Source organism: Gopherus flavomarginatus, chromosome 8 (assembly GCF_025201925.1).
Source record: "Gopherus flavomarginatus isolate rGopFla2 chromosome 8, rGopFla2.mat.asm, whole genome shotgun sequence".
Classification (NCBI taxonomy): Eukaryota; Metazoa; Chordata; order Testudines; family Testudinidae; genus Gopherus; species Gopherus flavomarginatus.
Genome location: NC_066624.1, coordinates 87,558,263 through 87,580,547, shown reverse-complemented (window position 1 = coordinate 87,580,547; position 22,285 = coordinate 87,558,263). Strand labels below are relative to the sequence as shown.

The window sequence follows — 22,285 nt, the reverse complement described above, 5'->3', positions numbered from 1 at the left end:
TTTCTGTTGTATACTATTTTGAGCAAGGATAATAGAATGGGGATAAAATATGACCTATTCAGAGCACACCTTAGTATTTTTAGATACGCCTATGACAATATTCTAACCCAAAACCAAAGTATAGGCAACTCCACTACACATGATTATATCACAAATAAAGGTCAGCCTGAAGATGCAGCTGAGCGTTAGCAAGATAATTCTTTGGAAAAACACCCAAACTTAACAGACTAATTTCCAATGACAGAGAGCAAGAGAGAATTCTTCAGTTCCATCCAGCCTTCTACTGTTGGAGAAGAGGAATCCTGCTTCTTGTGCTTGCAGCTATGTCTGGTTGTCAACATTGTACAAAGCTTTGTAAGGAACGTTTTTCCAAATATATGGAGGGTTCCAGCTCTGAACCTATATAATTCATATGTAATTCCAGGCTCCCAGCACTTATTTTGTTGATAAAAAGAAATCTTTTCAAGTCCTTTCCTTTCAGAAGAGACAAGAGTCCTCAAGAGTCATGGTGGTTAAGAGGTGCTGAGCAACCACAACTTCACTGAAATCAATGCTGGAGGTCGGTCATCAAATAGGATCTGGCCCAAACTGGTTATATTGATTATTTTTATATACGCAAAGTGAGCTTCTTTATCATCTCCTGTAAATGCAAAGTTTGAAAGTCGTAGAGTACATTGTGGTAGAATCAAAGCCAAGTTTAATTTTGATAACAATAATGATGAAAAATTAAAGAAAAATATGATAATCATTGCACACACATTCTGTTTTTATACATAGCTGTAAAAAATGTTGACTTCTTGAAGACTGTGTATTTTTCTTAGGGAGAAAATACAGCATGGTACTAGCACATCAAAAATCAATAAATATTCAAATAGATGCCACGTGTACAAACAAACAACAAACAGAAACTCAGGGCTGTGACTTTTCATGATTCTAAAACCTTTAGCACACATTTTTAATGTACAAAACATTTACATTTTTGTTAAAGCATATTCATGAATATAGACTGACTGAGATTTGTCTCTTGTTTGAGTCTATATCATGTCTAAGCCTAGATTTTAAAATGTGTTGTATGCAAGTGTTATACTAATGGAATAAATACAGCTAACTTAAAATCATAAGGCTTACCATATGAGTAGTAAGACAAACACAAGCCACAAAATGGTGTTATTGCAAGATTGTAATCTTCAGAGTTTTGTTTTGATGTTACAGTATCCAATGCTGTTAAATTACACTTTGTTTTTGCAGTAAACAAAAAAGTTAACGAATGTGGTTAGACAAAGTCTAATAATGGCACCAAAACCTAATTATATATTTATAACAGCTGTCATATTCACAGCCATTCAAGTTATGTTTTCAAATGCTTCCTTGCATTCTGCCAAGAAGAGAAACATACCCACACAAGTGCCAGCCACAAAGGCTTCTCAGGCTTACCCAAAATTGTGTCCTTACCTCCAGGGCCGACGAGATGGGGAGGAAGCTGGTACAAATTACCGGGGCCTAGTGGTATGGAAGGGGGCCTTGGGCCCAGCTTCCCCAGCCCTGTTTAGCCAGTTGGCCCTTACTGGGGGGCCCCCAAAAATTTTTCAGCGGGGCCCAAACCCACTCTCAGTGGCCCTGCTTACCTCAGCCATGGAATTTGGTCCCTGACCTGCCCTTAGGATGACCAGACATCCTGATAAAATTGGGACCATCCCGATATTTAGGTGTTTGTCCCACATCCTGACTGATCTTTGGTCAGGACACGATATTTCATTCCGCATGCAGCACTCACCCTTTGTATTTATTTATTTATTGCAACTCTGCTGGCAGCACTCGGCTTTTTCACTAGGTTTTTTTTTCCCCCCCTCGCTGCTCTGCAGGCGGACCTCCCCCCTCTCCCCCATGTGTCCTGATATTTTCTCCCTCTCATCTGGTCACCCTGCCTACCCTTCATCTCCACCCTCCCTTGTACTCCAGACTCCTTTCTCACTGATGACTATGGGAACTGACCACCACTGATGATATTAAATGGGCTGCCTCAAACATTCTATTGTTAAGTAATCCCACTGATATCCATTCAAGGGTGGGGGGAAGGACACTAAGATGGATCACCACACATATAGGCTTATGAGGCATGGATTGTAATAGAGAAGTCCTGAAAGACAAAGACACTTTGGGAAGTACGATGTGCTATGATAGGTCAGCGGCAAAACCCACAGAGTAGAAAGAGGAAGGGAGTGGGCAGAGCGGGTAGGGGTAGTGAGGTGTAAAAGGATCTGCTGCAGAGGAAGTTGTATTCTTGTGTAGAGAAATTCAAGGCTAGTAACTGATGGTAATAAGGGCGATTGTACTTGGATTTTGTATCCCAGTGATGAAAGAGCACTTAGATTAGAGACAGTCTAAGTTACCTGCCAGAGTAGGCAAGAAGCCAACCTGAACCCAAACCTTGTAGAGAAATTTATAGTTTCAGTATGGCATTTCACATCCACGATTTTCAGCAGGGATCCTTTTCTCTCCAAATACAGTGTTTCACTCAGATCCAATGAATAAGAGCCAAATGCATTAAATATCTCTTTTCACTTTATAAGTTTATATTTAACCACTCAATATATTTATTTGCTACTCTATGTCCTAGAGCTAAATCAGTTGGACTTGTAATAAACATTAGAACCCCATGAATTGCATCCTCAATGTGGTCATGTATTACTTCAATTCCTACTTCCCTAAGTCGTGAGACATACATTATTCCATCATCCCTCAAGACATCATGTTGACATGTGAGGACATATGTCACAGGTAAGCCAAGTAACTTGGTATCTTCAACCAAGAGTGGTGCTGCTCTTGGATCCAGAAATCCTGGATATTTTTTTCCAAGCATGGAACTTCCATAAATGGGGTTGGCATAAACATGATCCTTTTTAAACTTTTCAGGCAGTAAATTGCTCCAGTTTACAAATCTAAACAAATGGCTTGATTCTGCAGGGACATGTTTATTGGAAGCCATAGCTTCTTGAAGAGAGACGTCAGTAGTAAAGTATTCACTCCAGAATCTGACCATCAATGACTTGGGCAGAATTGGCTTGTTCTCATTATCTTTATAGGAGGGCAAATCCAGATCAAGGGTCTGAAGAGCAGGATAAAGTAAAGCTTGGATCTTAAGTTTAACTTTAACTTCAAGGTCATCTAGCAGCTGTAAAAATTAAAATGTTTACACAGTCAATTAAAGGTTTCAGTTCCCTGACAATGACTGAAGATCCTACAAGAAATGGAATTTGTTTATTTTACAGTATAAGCAAAATAAAACAAAATAAAACAGATTAATAAAAAATATAAATTCATAGGAAGGTCACCCAAGACTGCATTGTTGTACAAAAGCTCTGAGCATATCTTGAATGATACTAACTGTTTTCCCATGTAAAGTGCTAATTAAAGAAATAGTTCCATATTATTTCTTGTGCTGAATGAAAATAATACATCTGAAAATGTTCTTCTTTAAAGGGCATTAATTAGAAGTCACTGGTGCATTTCTAACTAGTAAAAAATGCTATTTTGTAATATCCATGATTTATGAAGCACAGACTTTTGAGACTTCATTAATTATTTTGCACCACATAAGCTTTATCCACTCTGTCTTAGTAAATCTGAGGAGAGATTTAGGGCTCTAATAATTGAGCTTTCATGCATCCTTAATACGTGGAGAACAAAATGAGAATCTATGAAATGAATTCAACACCATGGTTGCTTAAATGTCATCCTAGCCTTCTCCTGGCTGTACAGACCACCATGAACTTGGAACATTTCCAAAGCAGCAACTTCACAAAATACAAATAATTTCTTCTAGGGCTGTAACATCTTCACTTCAGTGCAGAATACCTTAACTGAACACAACAACCCGCTTATAAGGCTGTACTACACTGAACAGTTGCTAACATTTAAGCACCTTTTGCAGCAGCACTTTAATCAAAATGGACCAAATTCTGCAATTATTTTTTAAAAGGCCCCATACACAGGGTTTCACCTGAGTAATGGCTGCGTGATTTGACACTAATTATTATAGTCTTAAGTAGAGCTTTTTTCTGCAGGAGTATCCAGATTTGGAAAGTGCCCCCCCTCCATGCATGTTGTGACATCAGGTGCGGTATTTATCAATAACTGCTACAATGTTATTAAGTGGCAGCATTAGTAAGAGCAACTAACAGTGCCGAGGCAGTTTGTTCAATCTGAGATACAAAAATCACATTCACCAACCTGAGAACTGATGTTTGTTATCTACCCACTTATGTCTGACTCAGCTCTCACTGACACCAGCATAAATAGAGATAAATCTACCTCAGTTATTTTTCTTCTTTAATGAACTGAGATATTTAAGATATTTAAACTTAAAAGATATTTTGCTAAATCTCCCTGGTAAGAAAAATGAGTAGAACAAATCTCTAGACCTGTAAAATATAAACAACATACCTGCTGTGCCACTGCTGCAGCTAAGTTACCTCCTGCACTATCTCCTGAAATACAGATCCGATTTGGGTCCACTCCATATTGCGCAAGAACACTGTTTTGTAGGAAGAACTTCACTACAGTGTACACATCTTCAAACTGAACTGGAAAATGATACATTGGGGCTAATCTGTACCTTTGGGGAAGAAAAACAAATGTGTTAGTTGGAGCTGCCTGGCAAAACAAACACATTTTAAAGATGCTAATTTTCATGAAAATTCACACATTATTCCAGTAGCAAAATTTTACCATTTCCACTTCCCCTCCACCTGCAACCTAACAGTAAAAGGGTTGAAATGTGTTTCTTGGGGTCATTTGTCAATTTTCATCAGAGTTAGTTGAAATGGCAATATTTTGCCAGTGGGCCTTTTCTCTCCTTCCATTCCACTGAAGATATAAACAAATCATGGTCCTGGTAGTTATTGCCCTAACATATTCAAAATTAACAGTGAACTTCCATTGTTCTGCAATTACCCGCTGACTACAATACATACACTGATTTGTTTCACTTCTATCATGCTCTCTCTGTTCCAGGGGTTGTGATAAGAAGTCCTACTAAATGTAACTGGTTTGATGTTATTGTGATTAAAGAAATCCCCCCCGCATATTTTGAGAACAGCTGAATACTATGTAAATGTATTCATTGCATTGTCACTGTTCTACAGATCTGTGTAATGAAAATAATTGCATACCAGCATATATCACTGGTTACAATAATTGTGCTGCTAGAGAAAATATGGAGAAAAATCCCATCACCTCTGGGTGGTTACTGATTTAAAGAAAGTTCATGAATGATGAGCCACTACTGGGAGCTGAAGCACAACTCTGTCCCAAGTAGACAACTAGCCAAATGCATAAAATACTATGAAACACTATACTCGTCCATCACTGAAGACACCAGGACAGGGTAGGTCCTGAACAGGGTGCATTTTATTCAAGTGGTTGGGTGGGGATATTGTATTTATTTCCAGACTGGAGCCCAGAGGGCAAAAAATAAATCAGTAAAAAAATTATTTCAGTCACTAAAGTTAACAAATGGGGCTCTGAACATACACACAGGGAACAGATTTGTGGAGTAAGAAGGCACCATTTTCCATAGTCACTGTTTAAAGTGTTTTACATTTTTAAAGAAGTTTTAGAAACTGAGGGGGGTGGGGGGAGCGCAGAGATGAATGATGCCTGTGCCATGGTGAGTCCCTGAGACAGCTTATTGATAGGATGGCTCAGAAAAGCCCTGGTGGAATGGGCTGTGTACCGAGTCTTAGTCCAGATCTAAAAAGAGGCAGTCAGCACAAACAATTTTGTGAGTGCCTGCAGCATATGTGCAGTGGAAACAGTAACGTAATCGCCTCAAGCTGCCAGGCTGTGGCCCTTGGGGTGACAGATCACTGGCGGATACATTTCTTCCTATTGCTTCCTCTAATCCTGCTCATCTGCATGCAGAAGTGTGCAAAAAGCAAAGAGCCTCCTTGCATCCTTTCCCTGAAGTGCATCCAGGAACACAGGGTAAAATGTTGTCCTATCGGAGCAGTACTGTTGCTCTTCCTACTCCTGCTCTCTTTCAAATTTAATGTCCCAGCCCTTCATTTCTTATCTAGCATATTTTAAAATAAAAATAGGATATTTGCAGAGGAAAACTTAATCCCTTGGTTGATGAACAGCCATATCACCATGGCTGACAGTTAGGGTTGGTGCCTGGGAAACCTTGATTCGCAGTATAAGGCAATTAACATTCTAACAATCTAATGGAGTGCCTGTTAATTTAATGTTAGTTTTACAGACACTGTAATTACTACAGTGGAGTCTCGCATGCCAAGCCAATTTCCTATTGCAAAGAGGCAGTTACGGAAACAATGGCAATCCTAGAAGTAGTCTTCAATTGATTACATTACTGTGTTCTTAATACCAACTACTGCAGTTTTTTCTATAATTAGGCCACCCATGGACATCAGTGGTTTGCTCTGCATTGCAAATGACTCTTTGATAGTGACATTTGAATGGTGAACTGAAAATAAAATCTATATTTGACATTTAATAATGAACTTCCTATGGGCAATCCTTTTAAAAAAGATACACAGGCCTTGGGTTCTGTGGATGCATTTGTATTGTATAGCTACACAACTATCTTGAGTAATTACACATGACAGCCTAAGTCCAAAGCAGATTGTGAAGAGTTACAAATGGATCCCACAAAACTGGGTGACTGGAAAACAAAATGGCAGATGAAATTAAATGTTGATAAATGCACAGTAAGGCACTTTGGAAAATATAATCCCCACTATACATATAATATGATGGAGTCTGAATTAGCTGTTACCACTCAGGAAAGATCTTGGAATCATTGTGGAAAATCTCTGAAAACATCTGTTCAATGTGCAGAGACAGTTAAAAAAGTGAACAGAATGTTTGGAACCATTAGGACAGGGATCGATAATAAGACAGAAAATATCATAAGGCTATTATACAAAGCCATGATACACCCACACATTGACTACTGAATGCGGTTCTGGTAACTCCAGCTCAACAAAGATATATTAGAATTGGAAAGAGTACAGAGAAGGGCAACGAAAATGATTAGGGGTATGGAACAGCTTCCATATGAGGAGAGTTAAAAGGCTGCGACTTTTCAGCTTGGACAAAGAGGACTAAGGAGGGATATGACTGAGGTTTATAAAGTCATGAATGGTGTGGAGAAAGTGAAAGTGTTATTTACCCCTTCACCTCACACAAGAACCAGGAGTCACTCAATGAAATTAACAGGCACCAGGTTTAAAACAAAAGGAAGTACTGCTTCACACAACTGACAGTCAACCTGTGGAACTCATTGCCAGGGGATGTTGTGAAGGCCAAAAGTATAATTGGGTTCAAAAAATAATTAGATGAGTTCATGGAGGATAGGTCCATCAATAGCTATCAGCCAAAATGGTCAGGGATGGAAACCCAAGCTCTGGGTGTCCCTAAGCTTCTGACTGTCAGATGCTGGGACTGGACAACAATGATCACGTGATAATGCTGTTCTGTTCGTTCCCTCTGAAGCGTCTGGCACTGGCCACTGTCTGAAGATAGTATAATGAGCTAGATGGATTATTGAACTGATCTGGTATGTCCATTCTTATGCTTTACTTACACCATTAAATATAATGGATGTGCACTGCCAGAGAGCAGGGCTAGGGTACTGCTGGGGTCAGAGCTATTACAGAAGCACAGATAGCACTGGCCACTTGCAGATTTCTAGAGATTCACATGAATACATGGAGGTTTAATCAAGTTTGGGGTGGCCACTGAAGTCTTTTCTTGGGGAGAGAAATGCCACGTTCCACTCCCTTACACCAGTCTGGCCAGCATGGTGGGAAGAGACTCAGTAAAGAGAACATGGAAACTTCCTTCCTCTGCAATCCTTCCCATGGACTTTTCTGCAGAAAGGAGTGATCTGGTGTAGGCTTTTCTACTATGCCCAACACCCTAGTAATGGAATGCCTGTTATAAATCTCTTGCTTCAAGGATGTACAATTCAACTATTAAAATCTATTCCTGGTGTGAATTTGATTAAAGTGAAGAGTTGTAATTTTCTAAATAAAATCAAACTTTATATTTCAAAGTTACAAAAATGTAAAAGCTGAGATACAGGAAAAGGAGAAACAGAGCAGCTTCAAATGTCTTTTAAAAGGTGCAAAAAATGGCTTCCAAACTTTGGCTGATTTTTTCCCATATCGTATATTCCTGTTGAACATGGACCCATTCTTTTTAATAGACAAAGACACAACTAAATAAAACACTGAGCTAATTGAAACTCAGCTTATCTCATCATCACCCTAGGGTGGCCAGGTGCCCAGTTTTCAACCAGAACGTCCAGTTGAAAAGGGAATCTGACCATATCCGGTCAGTTTCACTGACCAGACACCTACTGTGGGAGAGGGAAGTGGGGAGGCACTAGGTCATCATCTGCGCCAGCCCCTACTCAGCCAGGGCAGCTCTCAGCCCCGGCTCCGCAGGGGAGTCTCTCCTGACTCAGGCAGGGAGGGAAGGGTGTGTGTAGGAGGGGAAAAGCAGCGAGCGACGAGGGGGAAGGGGAAAGAGGAGTGGATGGGGGCGGGACCTGAGGTGGAAGAGGCGGGGCCGGGTCAGTTCCAACACTCCTGCTTGATTGTCCAGTTTTTAAATATTACCAAGTGGCAACCCTACCTCCCACCTGCACATACCATTAGAATTTAATTTCATTTTGTAATGGCATTATAAAGGTGTGGATTCCATGCAAGTCTTTCCAGCTATTTGAATGAGCTGCTTTGGATCAGGCCCTCTGGAAGGAGACGGGAAAGCAGTCAGGAAGGATGCTGCTCTTTTCCTCCCTAAGCCATTCCATGGAAAGGATGCTGCTCTTTTCCTCCCTAACCCATCCCATTTCCTCCCTAACCCATTCCATGGACCCATCTGTGGGTCTTGGCTCTTGTTTGTTCCCTTTTCTGCAGGGAAGTATGGGGCCCACTGTAAGTGAAAAATCTGACATAAAGAGGAGTGATAACAATTAGAAAATGCCTATAACGATGGACTGGGCACATCTGGAGAAGTAGGCAGAGCAGAAGGTTAGCTACCCACCCCCTTCACAAAAGAATACCCAGCACCACCACCAGGACAGTGTTCACTATTAAAATCTTCGAAGTTTTTGTTTGCAAGTAATTATTGTTCACCACATAAAACATGTACCCCAACACAAATATATAGCAAACAAAGGATCACTTATCCCAACCCCTAGTTCAGTCTAGAAACAGAATCGCTCTTACTCGACTGATACGACAACAGCATTTAGCTTGTTTGCAGTCCATCTTGACAGGAGATCATAGGGTTCCATGGCTGAAATGAAATAAGTCACTTAAAGCATATTTGATTGCACTTATAAACAAATACGTAAACAGCTCCACATTTCTCTTGGCAGAAGTCCTCTGGTCCCTTTCCAAAATCTCCACAGTTCAGTGCCTTCACAGCAATGCAATTCAATTGTTGTACATACAACTTAATTGAGAAGCACAAAGTAAACAAATGATTCAACTGGTGCTTGAATACTATCCAAGAAGACATCCATGAAAGAGCAGTGCATTATTTAAACTCATGAAAGCTTGGATTTTATGAGAGACAAAAAAGGAATGAAAATTACACCGAGGAGGAGAAAATTTCTCTCTCAGTTACATGTGTGCAACCATGCTGAAATTAAAGGGGTTGTGTGTGTGTGAGAGGAGAGAAATTTGTCTCAGTCTCTGGCAGACTAGCAACAACCTTCCCGAGTATATAGGGAGCAATGCAATGTGAATTATTTAGTGATCATTAGGAATTTAAGCCATAGATGCTTTTGTTTGGCTGCTCATCCTAAAATGGTAATTTATAATCATTTATTACAGTCATTAAAGTACATTAAGAAGAAGGAGAGAATGTTTACAATGAGGGAAACCATGACTGGGTGTGAGTGTGAGGGACAAGAGAAATCATTCCAGTTAAATAATACTAGCAAAAGCATAGCACAAAAAATCAAAACATTTTAAAATGCCTTGTTGGAAGTAATGTAGAAGAAGACTAAGCAAAAACAAGCAGGGAGATAGTCTCTAATAGCAAACTGAAATAAAAGAGATTTACTTTTCCTTCTTCCAGGAGAATGCACAGTATCAGAAATGCCAACCTTATAGGAAAAGCTTTCCCTAAATGGAAGAGACCCTTTTAAATTACACATGTGGTTTGGATTTATTTATACAACATAGCACCACAGGGGAACCATGTCATATATGGAGAAATATAAGTAATGCAGTGGTACCTGAAGAAGCAAGTTCAGTTACAAAAAAAAAAAAAAAAAAGAAAGAAAGAAAAGAAGTTGTAACACATTTTCCCTGCCAGTGAAAACACAAGACAGACAGGGCTCTTGCTCTAATTTCTGAAAATGATCTCCTAATTCAGGCTTTTCCTACAGGCACAGTGCTAAAATCATCCTCAGTGGTGAAAGAAATGTAACATATAAGTTAATGCATAACTCTGCCTTCTCAAGAGGAAAAGGGGACCCTCCACTATATACACTACACATTGACTTGTTAGGAATGCTTCCGACTTCTGGCATTCTGAATACGTACCTTCTAAAAGAAAATATAGAGTAACCATAAGAAAGGCCTAACAACCTCTGCATTGCACCAATTGATTTCCTCCCATTTTCTCTCTATGGTCATTCTTAAAAGGCATGGGGAATCTAAGGATCTGGGCCAATCAAAATACACTTTAGGTGGCAAAAGATACCAGGCTGCCCTCTAGGTTGTCAGAGAGAGACTGGTGGTTGCCTTCCCTCTCCTCCTGTGGAGGCAGCAACTCATGTGGAGAAGCATCTGGTAGCCAGAGCTCCTTTCTACCTCCCATTCATTGACCCTTGGGTTGTCTCTTCGCTTTCCCTTGTGAGACACTGATGACTCCAGGACACTTTTCTTCCCTGCACTCAGCCCATTCTCATAAATACCCAACCATCACTCACACTTAACCCAAGAGAAACTCGGTCCCTCCCTTGTGATGGACACTTCTCCCTCCCCATGAGGCTCCACCATGAGCACTGTCCTATCTGTGGATCAGCCTTTCACATGGATTTCCTCTTCTGGAAGGCACCTGACTTCCCCATTTAGATGCTCTTCTTTCTTATGAAGGGCATGGCCATTCCCGTTCTTGCTCCTTTCTCCTGTTTTTGTTAGTGTAACAAATCCGTGTGCTGCAGATAACATTTATGTGATCACATACACAGTAACGTCAAACTAGAACCTTTATTCTTCTCCTCAAAAGACACTGACCTGTGTCACCTGAGCTACAACAGAGCTTTCACAACTGTGATTACTAGCAGGTTCCTTACCGTTTTTGTGGGCCAGTGACTAGAAAGCAATATTGTATACAAAAAAACTAAAACCTTACAACAGTAGGTGAGACCTTGTGTACAAGACTATAGTTTGTGAAAAGAAGAGGCCCTTGTATTTACCTGAGCCTCCTACACACCAGCCTCCACCATGAATGTAAATCACTGCCCTTTTCAGCCCACTGGATTGCTTCCTGGGCATGTACAAACGGGCTGGAACATTGTTAAATTTTGTGTCAGTGACGGTCACATTTTCATCTGATATTGGTGCAGTGTACTCAATACTTGTGATCATCATCAGAACTTCCATGTAGTGCATCAAACCCAGCCATTCAGCGAACTCAGCCTAAGGTCAAAGGAAATGAAAACAAAGTAAGTTTTAACATCAGTATAACATCAATTATAGACTGAATCCTACCTGTACAGTACATACTATGTACAATAAGGGCCGTCCTTTGCTTTATTAAGTCAATAGGAGTTTTGCCATTAATACTCTCCTACTGAACTCATTCTGTAAACTAGTGGTTGCCAACTTTTCTGAGCAACTGTATCAGTTTGCCATACTAGGAGTCAAGGTGTACCATCCACTGCCCACTATTTCCCCCATCTCTTTTGTGCCTTCTCATCTGTAATGGAACTTAGGCTCTTCCAAAACCCAGCCTCATAACTGAATGGAAGGTGGACAGAGGGAGAACTCCAGCCCCACTGCACAAACATATTACCATTAAGACAGAGAGCAGGAGCTGGACTTGGTGTGGCTGGAATGCTGATGTGCTCCCGGCAGCCTGGTCTGCAGGAACAGCCTGTTAGGCGCTGTTGCAGCCCCGAAACAAAGCAACAACTTGAGTTGACCTAGGAACTGGACTGATGTCTGGTATTCATTTGTGCCCTTTTGAGTCCCCCAGGATCAGATACCTACTCCCAAAACATGGAAGGACAAGTACTGTTAGGCACCGGCTGGAAATCACTGTCCTAAGAATTAGATAATTAAAACAAAACAAAGAAACAAAAAACAACGCACATACACCTACCAAAGCTGCCTCTCTATTTTGAAATATTGATTTTAATGGTTTGTCTTTTCATGGTGTCTTGTAATAGCTAAAATGATGTACAATAAACTGAACCCAGATCTTTCATCTGAATCTTAATTACTGTGGGCCATTCTACACCATCAGTTATTAAGGCGAACTCTTTACTGATTTCATTGTAGTTCAGCGTAAAAACTGATGGTTCTGCATATTTATTTTATTTTGTCTACATGTATTATGTGTTTTATACCTTCATTTCTGCAGAAATACACAGAAACAAACACAAAAATACCACATGAATCAATCAATACAAAGACAAACAAATTACAAGTGAGATAGGCCTTATATGACAACAGGATAAGAGGGAAGATGTGGCCAATGGAAGTCTTTGACCCTTTCTGAGGTAGCAGCAGGAAATTAATAGGGAGACTTTTGGTGGCTCTCCTCTCCACACCAAAAAGGAATTTCAAATTAATAGGAATTTCAAATGAAGCCACATCTTCTCTGACAGGAGAAGAAATTCCCTCAGGGTTGGAGAGACAATGAGGATAGTTCACTCAATCTCTTCATCAAAAATATTCCTTCCTTATTAATACATACAGTATTCTGCAGCAATAGTCATAAGGGAGCTGCTGCCTTTGAATCTTACCTGTGTGGGAACACTACATGCTTTGTAGATTCATATTAGGGGAAGGGGAACTCTACCACTGTTATTAGGCATACAAATGAACAAAAACAGAAGATCCAGTAGATAACCTTTCACTACCAGCATTCCACAGTGCCTGAAACATATCAGCCCACATTCTTTCTCCCTCCAAACATCCTGTAAATAGATTTTAACAAGCTCTTGGAAGTTTATCTGCTAGGACAGTTTCAACCCCCAGGAGTGTTTAAAATGAAATTCCTCACTATAAATCTCTCTGACATACTTAACTGCCCAGAACCAGCACTGTCTGTTTTATTACATACAAACACAAAAACTTCAGAGACAATGGCACAGCAAAAGAGTAACTTAACAATACAAACCAAACAGAACTGGCATTGGACATAAAAATATCCAGAGCTTCCAGATATCTCAGAGCAGGCAACATACAGTATGCTATTATGGTCTTGGTTTTTTTGGGGGGGAGGGTTGGGTTTTTGTTGTTGTTGTTGTTGTTGTTTTAATGGTACAACTGACAGTGGCCAGCAACTGACTTCATCCTCCGCTGATTATATGGATCTAGAAACCATTTCCACCTTGCTTAAAGTCAAAGTGCTAATTAATGGAATCTGTGCCACGGGGGCCCTCAGGAGTAATGGAAGTACTAACTGCTCTTGCTACAGGGGGCTGCCCCTGAGGTTCCATCACAGGAGCAAGTAGATGACCAGGATATATTGCAGTGCTAAACTAGTTGATCACAATAGTCTTAAAATCTATGAAGCTTTTTGGTTAATTAGTTAACAACAAATCAGTAACAGATGTTTGAAATAGTCTCTGTTCCCGACAACTGGAGGAAATTAAGAATGAAGAACTTCATGATGGTGAAGATGCCTCTGGTTTGGTGGGTACCAACATGTGCCCAATGGGAGGGCATACTGTTTGTGACTGGAAAAAGCAGGGAGGCAGGATGCTTCAGTGCTTAGGGCACTACCCTAGGACTCAGGAGTCCCAAGTTTCACTTCTTGCTTCACCAGTCTTCTTGTGATGCTTAGCATCTCTGTGCCTAAGTTCCCAGTGTGTGAAAAGAGGAATAAAGAAGTTCCCTACCTCCCTAGGGTATCGTGACAATAAATACATTAGACTGTGAGGAGTTCAGATATTACAGTATTGAGAGACATGTAATTATACTCCCCTTGTTACCAGACACCACTGACGCTCCTCTGTATAGATATCAGAGGGATAGCAGTGTTAGTCTGGATCTGTAAAAGCAGCAAAGAGTCCTGTGGCACCTTACAGACTAACAGACGGATTCACGCACGAAAACTCATGCTCCAATACGTCTGTTAGTCTATAAGGTGCCACAGGACTCTTTGCTGCTCTGTATAGATGTTCTCCTACACAGGTGGAGGTAGGGAGAGTGGCAACATGCTAGAAGAGACACTTGGCGTCTTGTAGGAATGTCTTAAAATTCTGCCATCAGTTCAAGGGAAAGTTGGGCTAATTTCACTGCTTCTGCTGTAGTTCATCCCCTCTCTGGGGGTTCCCACAAAATGTCCATACCACAATCAGTGTGGCATAGAGAGGTGCTGAGGAGCAGTCTGCCTTCACGGTGTACTTCCTGTGAGTTAGGGTGGCTTTCCAGTTGGAACACATCTACTGAGAATTTACAGAGCTATTCCTCATGGTCATGGAAACGCAGATCTGACGGACTAAAGTTTACTCCTAACTAGGAAAACAAGGATTTCATTGTATGAAAAATTGGGAGGTTTCTTTTTTTTTTGTTTTGGTGCAGAACAAAACTTCTGTGTGAGACATGTACATTCAAGCCCTTGCTCCAAATGAGGCAGAACAGGGACTTGACTCTGTCTCTTCCACATTTCATGTGAACACTCTTACTACTGGGTTATTGGGTATCTAAGGGTCACTCGCTCCCCTTCCTGTTTTGATCAGAAATTACATCCTGGATCTGAGCAACCTTCCCATTTTTTTTCTTGCCAAAAGCTTTCCATTTCCACAAAAAGTTTTGGTTTTCACAAATTGGCATTTGTCAATAAAATGTTTTATCTGAAAACACGTGCCCTTGCTGTTCTTTAGATGTTATATCGAATCTTCTGAAAGAGGCAATTGAATCCAGCTATGAAATGCAAATTTAGGTCACGGCATTCTTGCTGCTAGTTCGAAGAGTTAAAGTATGTGTATAGTAATGTTTCTAGAACATTTGAAAAGTCTTTAGAAGTTGATTTTAGGAATATATATATTGTTAGTACTGCAAAGAATTATATGATTCTTTACTGTTTCCCTGTGTAACTCCTGTAAGGTAACCGACAACATATTTCAGTTTCTCATAGTGTTCTGCTCACACCAATATTAAGCATAACTACTTTTAAAAACCTGCCTTTTAGAACTCTAAATAGCCCAGTTCAGCATGTAGGCTTATCTACTTTTATATTCATTTATAACTTCAGTTGCATGCTAGACAGCCGATCTTAGGCAAGCACTAAAATAGCAGAGTAATGATATATACATAACAAACAACATTGATATTTTATGAAATACCTTTACTTAGCTTATTGAAGTTGTTCTGGGGAGGCAAAAACTGGTTTCCATATCAGAGGGTCAATGTATTTGAATACGGCAGAATGGCCTTATTACAGTGGAAGGCATATTATAAATAAATCCACTGGTCTGCACATGGAGAGATCAAACAATCTCATTAGCTTTTAGAGTTTTGCAGGGCCTATTATTCAGTATCTGTGACCATTAGCTGTTCCAGTACTTTTGGAAAAACATTAACATTTTCCAAATAATCCCTGATTATTTCAGAGATTGTTATCATTTAGGGGCAGTTGTCTGTGTGACGATTTAATATTTGGTACTCAAAATCAAAATAGCAGAATAATTAGGAACCCAGGAATTGCCATATTGGATCAGATTCAAGGTCTATCTAGTCCAATATCCTGTTTCTGACCATAGCCAGCACGCAGATGTTTCAGAAGAAGTTGCAAGAAAACCTCACATTAGGTAGAGGTGGGATAATGAGAGATCACATTGTGGTCCTCTTAATCCCTTACCATTAGAAAAGGACTTAAACACTGAAGCATAAAGTTTTATACCTCTTCCAAAATTTAGGCTACCATTTACTACTATAACACTGGATATGCTTGTTATTGGTATACACATCCAACCTTTCTCTGAATAGTGCTAAGGTTTTGCCCTCAGTGACATCTGCTGGCAATGAGTTCTACGGTCTAATTTCATGTAGTGTGAAAAGATTGGTTTTGAACCCTTTAGCTTCCTTGAATTTCACCTTATTTTAATGTTGCGAGAGAGGGAGAACCAAAGCTACCAATACATCTTCTCAAGACCATTAGAGACTTTTATTATGTCCGTTCTTGTTTGTTTCATTTCTAAGTTAAACAATCCCAATCTTTCCCATTTCTGTTCATAGGAGAGTTTTTCCCATGCTCATAATCAGTTTTGTTGCCCTTTTCTGAATCCCCTCTATTCTGCAAACTCCTTTTTGAGATGGGTGACCAGTACTGCATGCCATATTCTGGATGAAGCCACACTGTGATGCATAGATTTACTTTTCTAGAACTGTTTACTTATGTAAATATTGGGTAAAAACTCTGGTGTAACTCCATTGACCCCTACTGAATGTCACCCACTGTCTCCTTTGAAATCATATACAGAGATTTGGGCCAACTTTTTTCTTCTTTTTGTTTTGCAGAGTGCTAAGAACTGTCATTATTGCTATCAGTATATAGGCTGCCTGCAAAAACTGATGCACCTCTGTGGATTATAATTCTTTGCTCCTGAGAGAAGGCTATGTTACCTTCCACTTCTCCTTTCCATCTGCAGCAACAGTCTTCCACAGCTCTAGTTACACTCACATTGTGCATGGAGCTGACGGTAAAAGCAAAAGGGAAAAGGACAGGAGTTTGGGTCAAATTCTGTTGCAACCAACTGATCTTTTTTAAAGCTTTGAATAATGCAGCTACTCTTTCCTGTTTTGTTTGCCTGAACTGAGCATTAAAAACAATTTTCATCTGTACATAATCCAAATAATGAAGAGATTATACGCCAGGACATGTATGTCATGAGGCTGTCTCGTGACAGCCAAGTTCTCTGTTTCAGCATCCTACTTCTGCCTCACCAGTCATGTGTTACACACATGAATTTTTCTCCCCAGTCCTGCAGAGAACCACTGCCTGAACTCTACTGTGGTGCTGATTCAATGTTGCCTACAGTATAAATTCTCTCTTTGCCTGAGTCTGCCAACCACAGGGCATAAATAATAAGATCTGAAACATCTCTAATATAACATTAGTGCCCCTGTATGACCTTTCCTCATTATTTTTTACTTTTCCAATTTTGTCTGGAATAATGAATGCACCAACTACTTAGTATTCTATTCCATTCCTCAGAAGGGTAAGATTATTTACTTTCCATTTTTATAAGCCAGTTCAGTAGATTTTGATAGAAATACCTGGACACCGGGGTTATTCCTTATTCTGCTGAAAAGTGCCAGCACTTTGAAATTTACCCAGCTCATCTAAATCCTGGAAATGATAAGGGTGTAACAGAGCTGGTGTAACAGTTGGGGAAAGGCCATGGTCATGATGTTTCCCTTTCTCTGCCATACAACATGAATATAAATGTAAAAATTCGGAATTTTCTGTAGTAGCTCAGTTATGTCACACGTCTTTTGAAAAAACAAACAGGTTTCTCCAGCTGAAGTGGTTAGTGGTAAGCACAGGCTATTTCACATTCTTTGCTCACCACCAGTCTAATATCTCAGTTCAGAAGCCAGGGCTTTCACAAATAATAATTGCCAAAGTATTTATGTCAGTCATAGCAGTAGCATTCCTATTTACTCTTCATTGCGTTTGAAACACACATGCTACAGCTAATTTCTCCAAAATCAAACATTCAGGTAAAGTCGATGTGAAGTTTCCTCAGTGCTGTTTCTGAATGCATCAGTGTAAACAGAGAGGATATAAGCTTAAAAAGGAATCTGCCTTGTGTTTTCTCTGGCTTGTTTCTTCTTCCACTTGCTTTTCCTCCCTACCTCCCTTCCAGTGGAACTCTGGGTTTTAAAAATATTGAAACCTAGTTCTCATGTTGCTTTAAAATGTTTAGCAAGAACATGATGAGGTTATGATACATGAGCAATGGAATAACAGAGAAATGCCACAGTGGCTGGCAAGTAAATCAAGGATTCAGCTTCTGAAATTAAAATCAGACTCTTAGAATTAGACACTATTTAACTGTTATTATACAAGGCTTATCACAAGTGATTCTGGGGGGCTGAGGGAGAGACATTGGGACAGTGATTATTATGCTGTCTCCATATCATGTGCCGGCTCCCTGAAATTGTAGCACATTTTGGCAATGAGTTATTGGTATTTTCTTTTAGCTGAAGGACCAAATATAATCTGGACCATAAAGTGAGTATTATTCATGATTTGTGGGCATTACAGTGTCATTCTAATTGCTACTGAGACAGATAGCAATAACTTTGTTGTAATCATGGTCTGGCACATGCCTGTAGCAGAATTTGCAGTTTATTGTGAAAGTTTAATATATGATCTGGAAAGCAGAGCTCATGCTAAGAATTATATATTGGTTCCCTTCCTCCATCTCATTTTCATTGACCCAGGGGTGGTAGCCATGGAGCTGTGTGAACAGAAGTGCAGTTTGCAGGTACTTTTCCTTATTCTCTTTCACTTTGTTCTCTCCTTCCCCTTATTGGATTTATATTTTAATAACTGACTATCCTTTTGTATAAGGTAGCAACCCTCTACCTTATCATTTAGTCTATGTAATCTGGATCAGATTTCCCATATTATGAGAAACACCCACAAAAAAGGGCTGGAAAAGAGAAGAAACTCCAAGAGTTTCCTACTGCAAATGTTACTTGCATCATCATCATCTTAGGTGAGTAGGTGGGCTATAATTTTGGAGATCATGAACCCTCCTGGCCCTCTGCATCTCCTGAAAAAGGAACTGCCTCCCATGAGCTGTTCCACAGGAATGCTAGTGCTTCATTGACCTTGGCCCCAAGGGAAGTTTGCTATCAACAACATCAGCATAGTCCTAGCATTAGTAAAACTAGACACCAATTACTGATACCTGAGTAACCTGCAAGTAGGTTACAGGCCACATTCAGAAGTGACGTATGGAAGTTGGGGGTAAGCAGTAAAAAATAGTGTCTTTTATACTACTAAAATGAGTAACTTACATGCAAAGGGGACTAAAGAGAAGTGTCATAGAAAAAGCATCTCTCCCCCCGATGTTGTTTTACCTTCAGGTAGTTATTTTTCCTGTTACACAGCAACTTCTACATCCTCAATATGTAAGTTACTCATTTTACACATGCACAAAATGCCAGATCTGTGCAAGTGACACGTTTGCCATTTACACATTTTACAATCAATTTACACCACACAAGCAACTTTTGCATCACTACTTAACTCACTACTGAATTTAGCCCAGCAAGCCAGAGTTTGATCTCAATTACACCAACATAAATCCACGCAGCTTCACTGATGTTTGTGGAGCTATTTAGATTCACATTTTAATGTTACTAAATAGACCTAAGGATCCGCCATCATGTATTTTGATTTAATGGTAAGATATAGTTTTCAATAATTGGATGGGTTTCATCCAAATCATTTAACAAAGCTCAGGAGAATGTATTGAAGAAAGCAATACTGTGTTGGCAGATGGATTGAATAAGGTCACATAACAGGTCTTTTCTGTCTTTGATTTCTAGCAGTCTGGAATAGCCAGCTTCACAGTGCAATTGCCACGTGCTTCTCCAAAGGCAGGGCAGCTCTCATTCTCATGTCTTTGCACCACCCATGAATGTGGTTTTCCTCATGCCAAAGTTCTGCAGCCCCTGCTTGTCATCCCAGACATGCACCGCGATGTGATCCCACCACTCAGTGCTTGTTTCCTGAGCCCATAAGCAGTGTTCCACTGTGGTCAGCACCTCCGTGAATGCCACAAGCAATCTCGTATCGTAGCTACTATGTGTGGCAAGATCAATGTCACACTCCTCTTGCCTTTGTAGTTTAAGGAATAACTCCACTGCCACTCATGACATGTTGGTCAGAGAGAGCAGCAGTTTAGGATCACGGAGCAAACAGGAAAGAGACTTTCAAACTTGAGACTAGTCTTCAAATGGCCCTGCACACTTCCATCAACACGACTCCAATGGTCGACTTTCCACTGAGACAGCACAGAGCAAACAGGAAGGGGATTTTCAAATTTTCAAAGGAATGTACGGGGTGGGGATGATGGTTGGTCACCTGAGGGCAGTAGAGTTCAAACCGATGGCCAGAGAGGTGATAACAGGCATTGAGGGACACCTCCTGGAGGCCAATCGCAGCGCTTCTAATCACCATGGTGCCTACACTGGCACCGCAGTGCTGTAGCCCCAGCACAGAAAGCTGTACGTCTTTCATCGGAGTGATATTTTTAGAGCGCTACAACTGTGCAGTTTCTGAGCACTGCATGGCTTGGCAGTGTGTACACCTTGTACAGTGTGTACAGTGTGCACTGCATGGCTTGGCAGTGTGTACACAGCAGAAAGCTGCTTTACTGTGCAGAAACTTGCCAGTGTAGACAAGGCATTAGTAACTACAACAGCTAATTAGCTAGTCAACCACAAACTCTTGCAAAATGATGATGTAACTTCTTCTGTTATCTTTTTTCCTATTTTGTATACTTTATGCTTGTAAATTAGTAACAGAGTAGATCACATTATTATATTTGTTACAGTATCACAAGACATAATCCTGAAAAATGACAATTAAGATTTAAAAAACTGTATCAAAAGATTAAAGCTATCAAAGTTTTCTTAATAGACCTCTTCAGTTTTGAGGATGCTGCATTTCAGTTTGTGGCCTAGCCAACCATAGAAGTACTGCAAGCAGTCTGGACCATGCTGTCAATATTAAATAGAAATGTGATCTATACCTATGTAAAAACAAGTCTTTAATGATCATATCTAATGAGGTATTTATTTTGCATGAAAGAAACTGAGACATTCAAATGGCAGTTTGAGAAGCCAATGTGAGGTGTAAATCTTTGTGCTGAATCACCAGGAGTTTTATAAGCCCTGATCAACCATATGTTTGGCACATATGCAGACTAGGATCATTTCATAGGCAGGACTCCCTCACCTTGCCACTGAAGTTCAGGGATTGTAGTGGTGCAGAATTGTGCACAGCTGTTTTGTATGATTTCTTTCATTGTTCTTTCCTTTTAGGGATTGACCAAGCACAGCGTGTCCTGGTCCATAATTAGCAGTCCTAGCACTACAGTAACACAAACAACAAATGGGTCAAACGACTTTATATTGGTTTGGGATGAGCTACTAAACAAGGACAACACCATCAAGGAATGTGATGAGACTTTACATAAAGATTCTATTCGAAGTTCAAAAGTGGTGATGAAAAGAGTATGGAGTCATGCAAATTTGGCCAAAGGATCACACTGCAAATGGGCCCACGGAAAGTAACTTGTAGAAGAGAATTATTGACTGCAGCTAAGCAAGCAGGTATTCAGCATATGGTTCAACATGTCTTACAAAAACTGCTATGGCATGAGATGTTTTGCACGAAGACACTGGATTTTTCCAGGCAAAGTTGCAAGAAGCCATAAAAAAAGAGTAGGAGACATCCTGTTTTCTCACTGGATGATGAGAAAAGACACCTCAGATTCTGGCTGGACATTTCAAATCTTTATCAGAACTATGGGTCAGTTTCTTTGCCAAAAAGAGGACCCAGGTTATGCCATCCAGCAGAAAAATGTACAAAATACTGTGTTGTTCAATACATCATGCCCTGAAGCCAAAACATTTGGATGAGAGAGTTTGAACAGATGTTATTGCCTGGTCAGTGAGAGTAACCCTTCTGCTAACAACTAGTCTTGTTATGGTCTAGAAGACATGCCAATTCAAAAGTAACTGAGCATTGAAGCAGGGGAAATTCATTACACTAATTAAATCTAGCACTATTTAGAAGAGAAAGTAGCAAGAGCTACTGCAAGAAATCTTGAGTCTTTCAGAGCTCTGTGTGATTTTGAGGTTGATTTTGGTCAAAAGAACTAACAGACAAAGAGGGGAGGGAGCTTTAAATTAGCTTGCAAGCTAGATATTTATCACTGTTTGAAACTTTGGGGTAAAGTGGTATAAGAGCGTATGAGATACGTTCTAGATAATTTTGATGCTATTCTACTTTATTACCTCCATATTTTGTTTTT

At 40.0% G+C, this 22,285-nt stretch overlaps 1 protein-coding gene across 1 annotated transcript in view; it reads right to left on the bottom strand.

Moving 5' to 3' along the window:
* Nucleotides 1–1,876: 1,876 nt before the first annotated feature.
* Nucleotides 1,877–22,285, bottom strand: part of AADAC (arylacetamide deacetylase) — a 31,401-nt gene continuing 10,992 nt past the window's right edge. Inside the window, exons 2-5 of the mRNA XM_050966063.1 lie at nt 11,465–11,687; nt 9,258–9,327; nt 4,444–4,615; nt 1,877–3,172 (exon numbers count right to left, since the gene is read on the bottom strand). Coding sequence (XP_050822020.1) covers nt 2,564–3,172; nt 4,444–4,615; nt 9,258–9,327; nt 11,465–11,687 — 1,074 coding nt within the window. The 3' untranslated portion in view covers nt 1,877–2,563. The remainder of the gene's footprint in view (nt 3,173–4,443; nt 4,616–9,257; nt 9,328–11,464; nt 11,688–22,285) is intronic.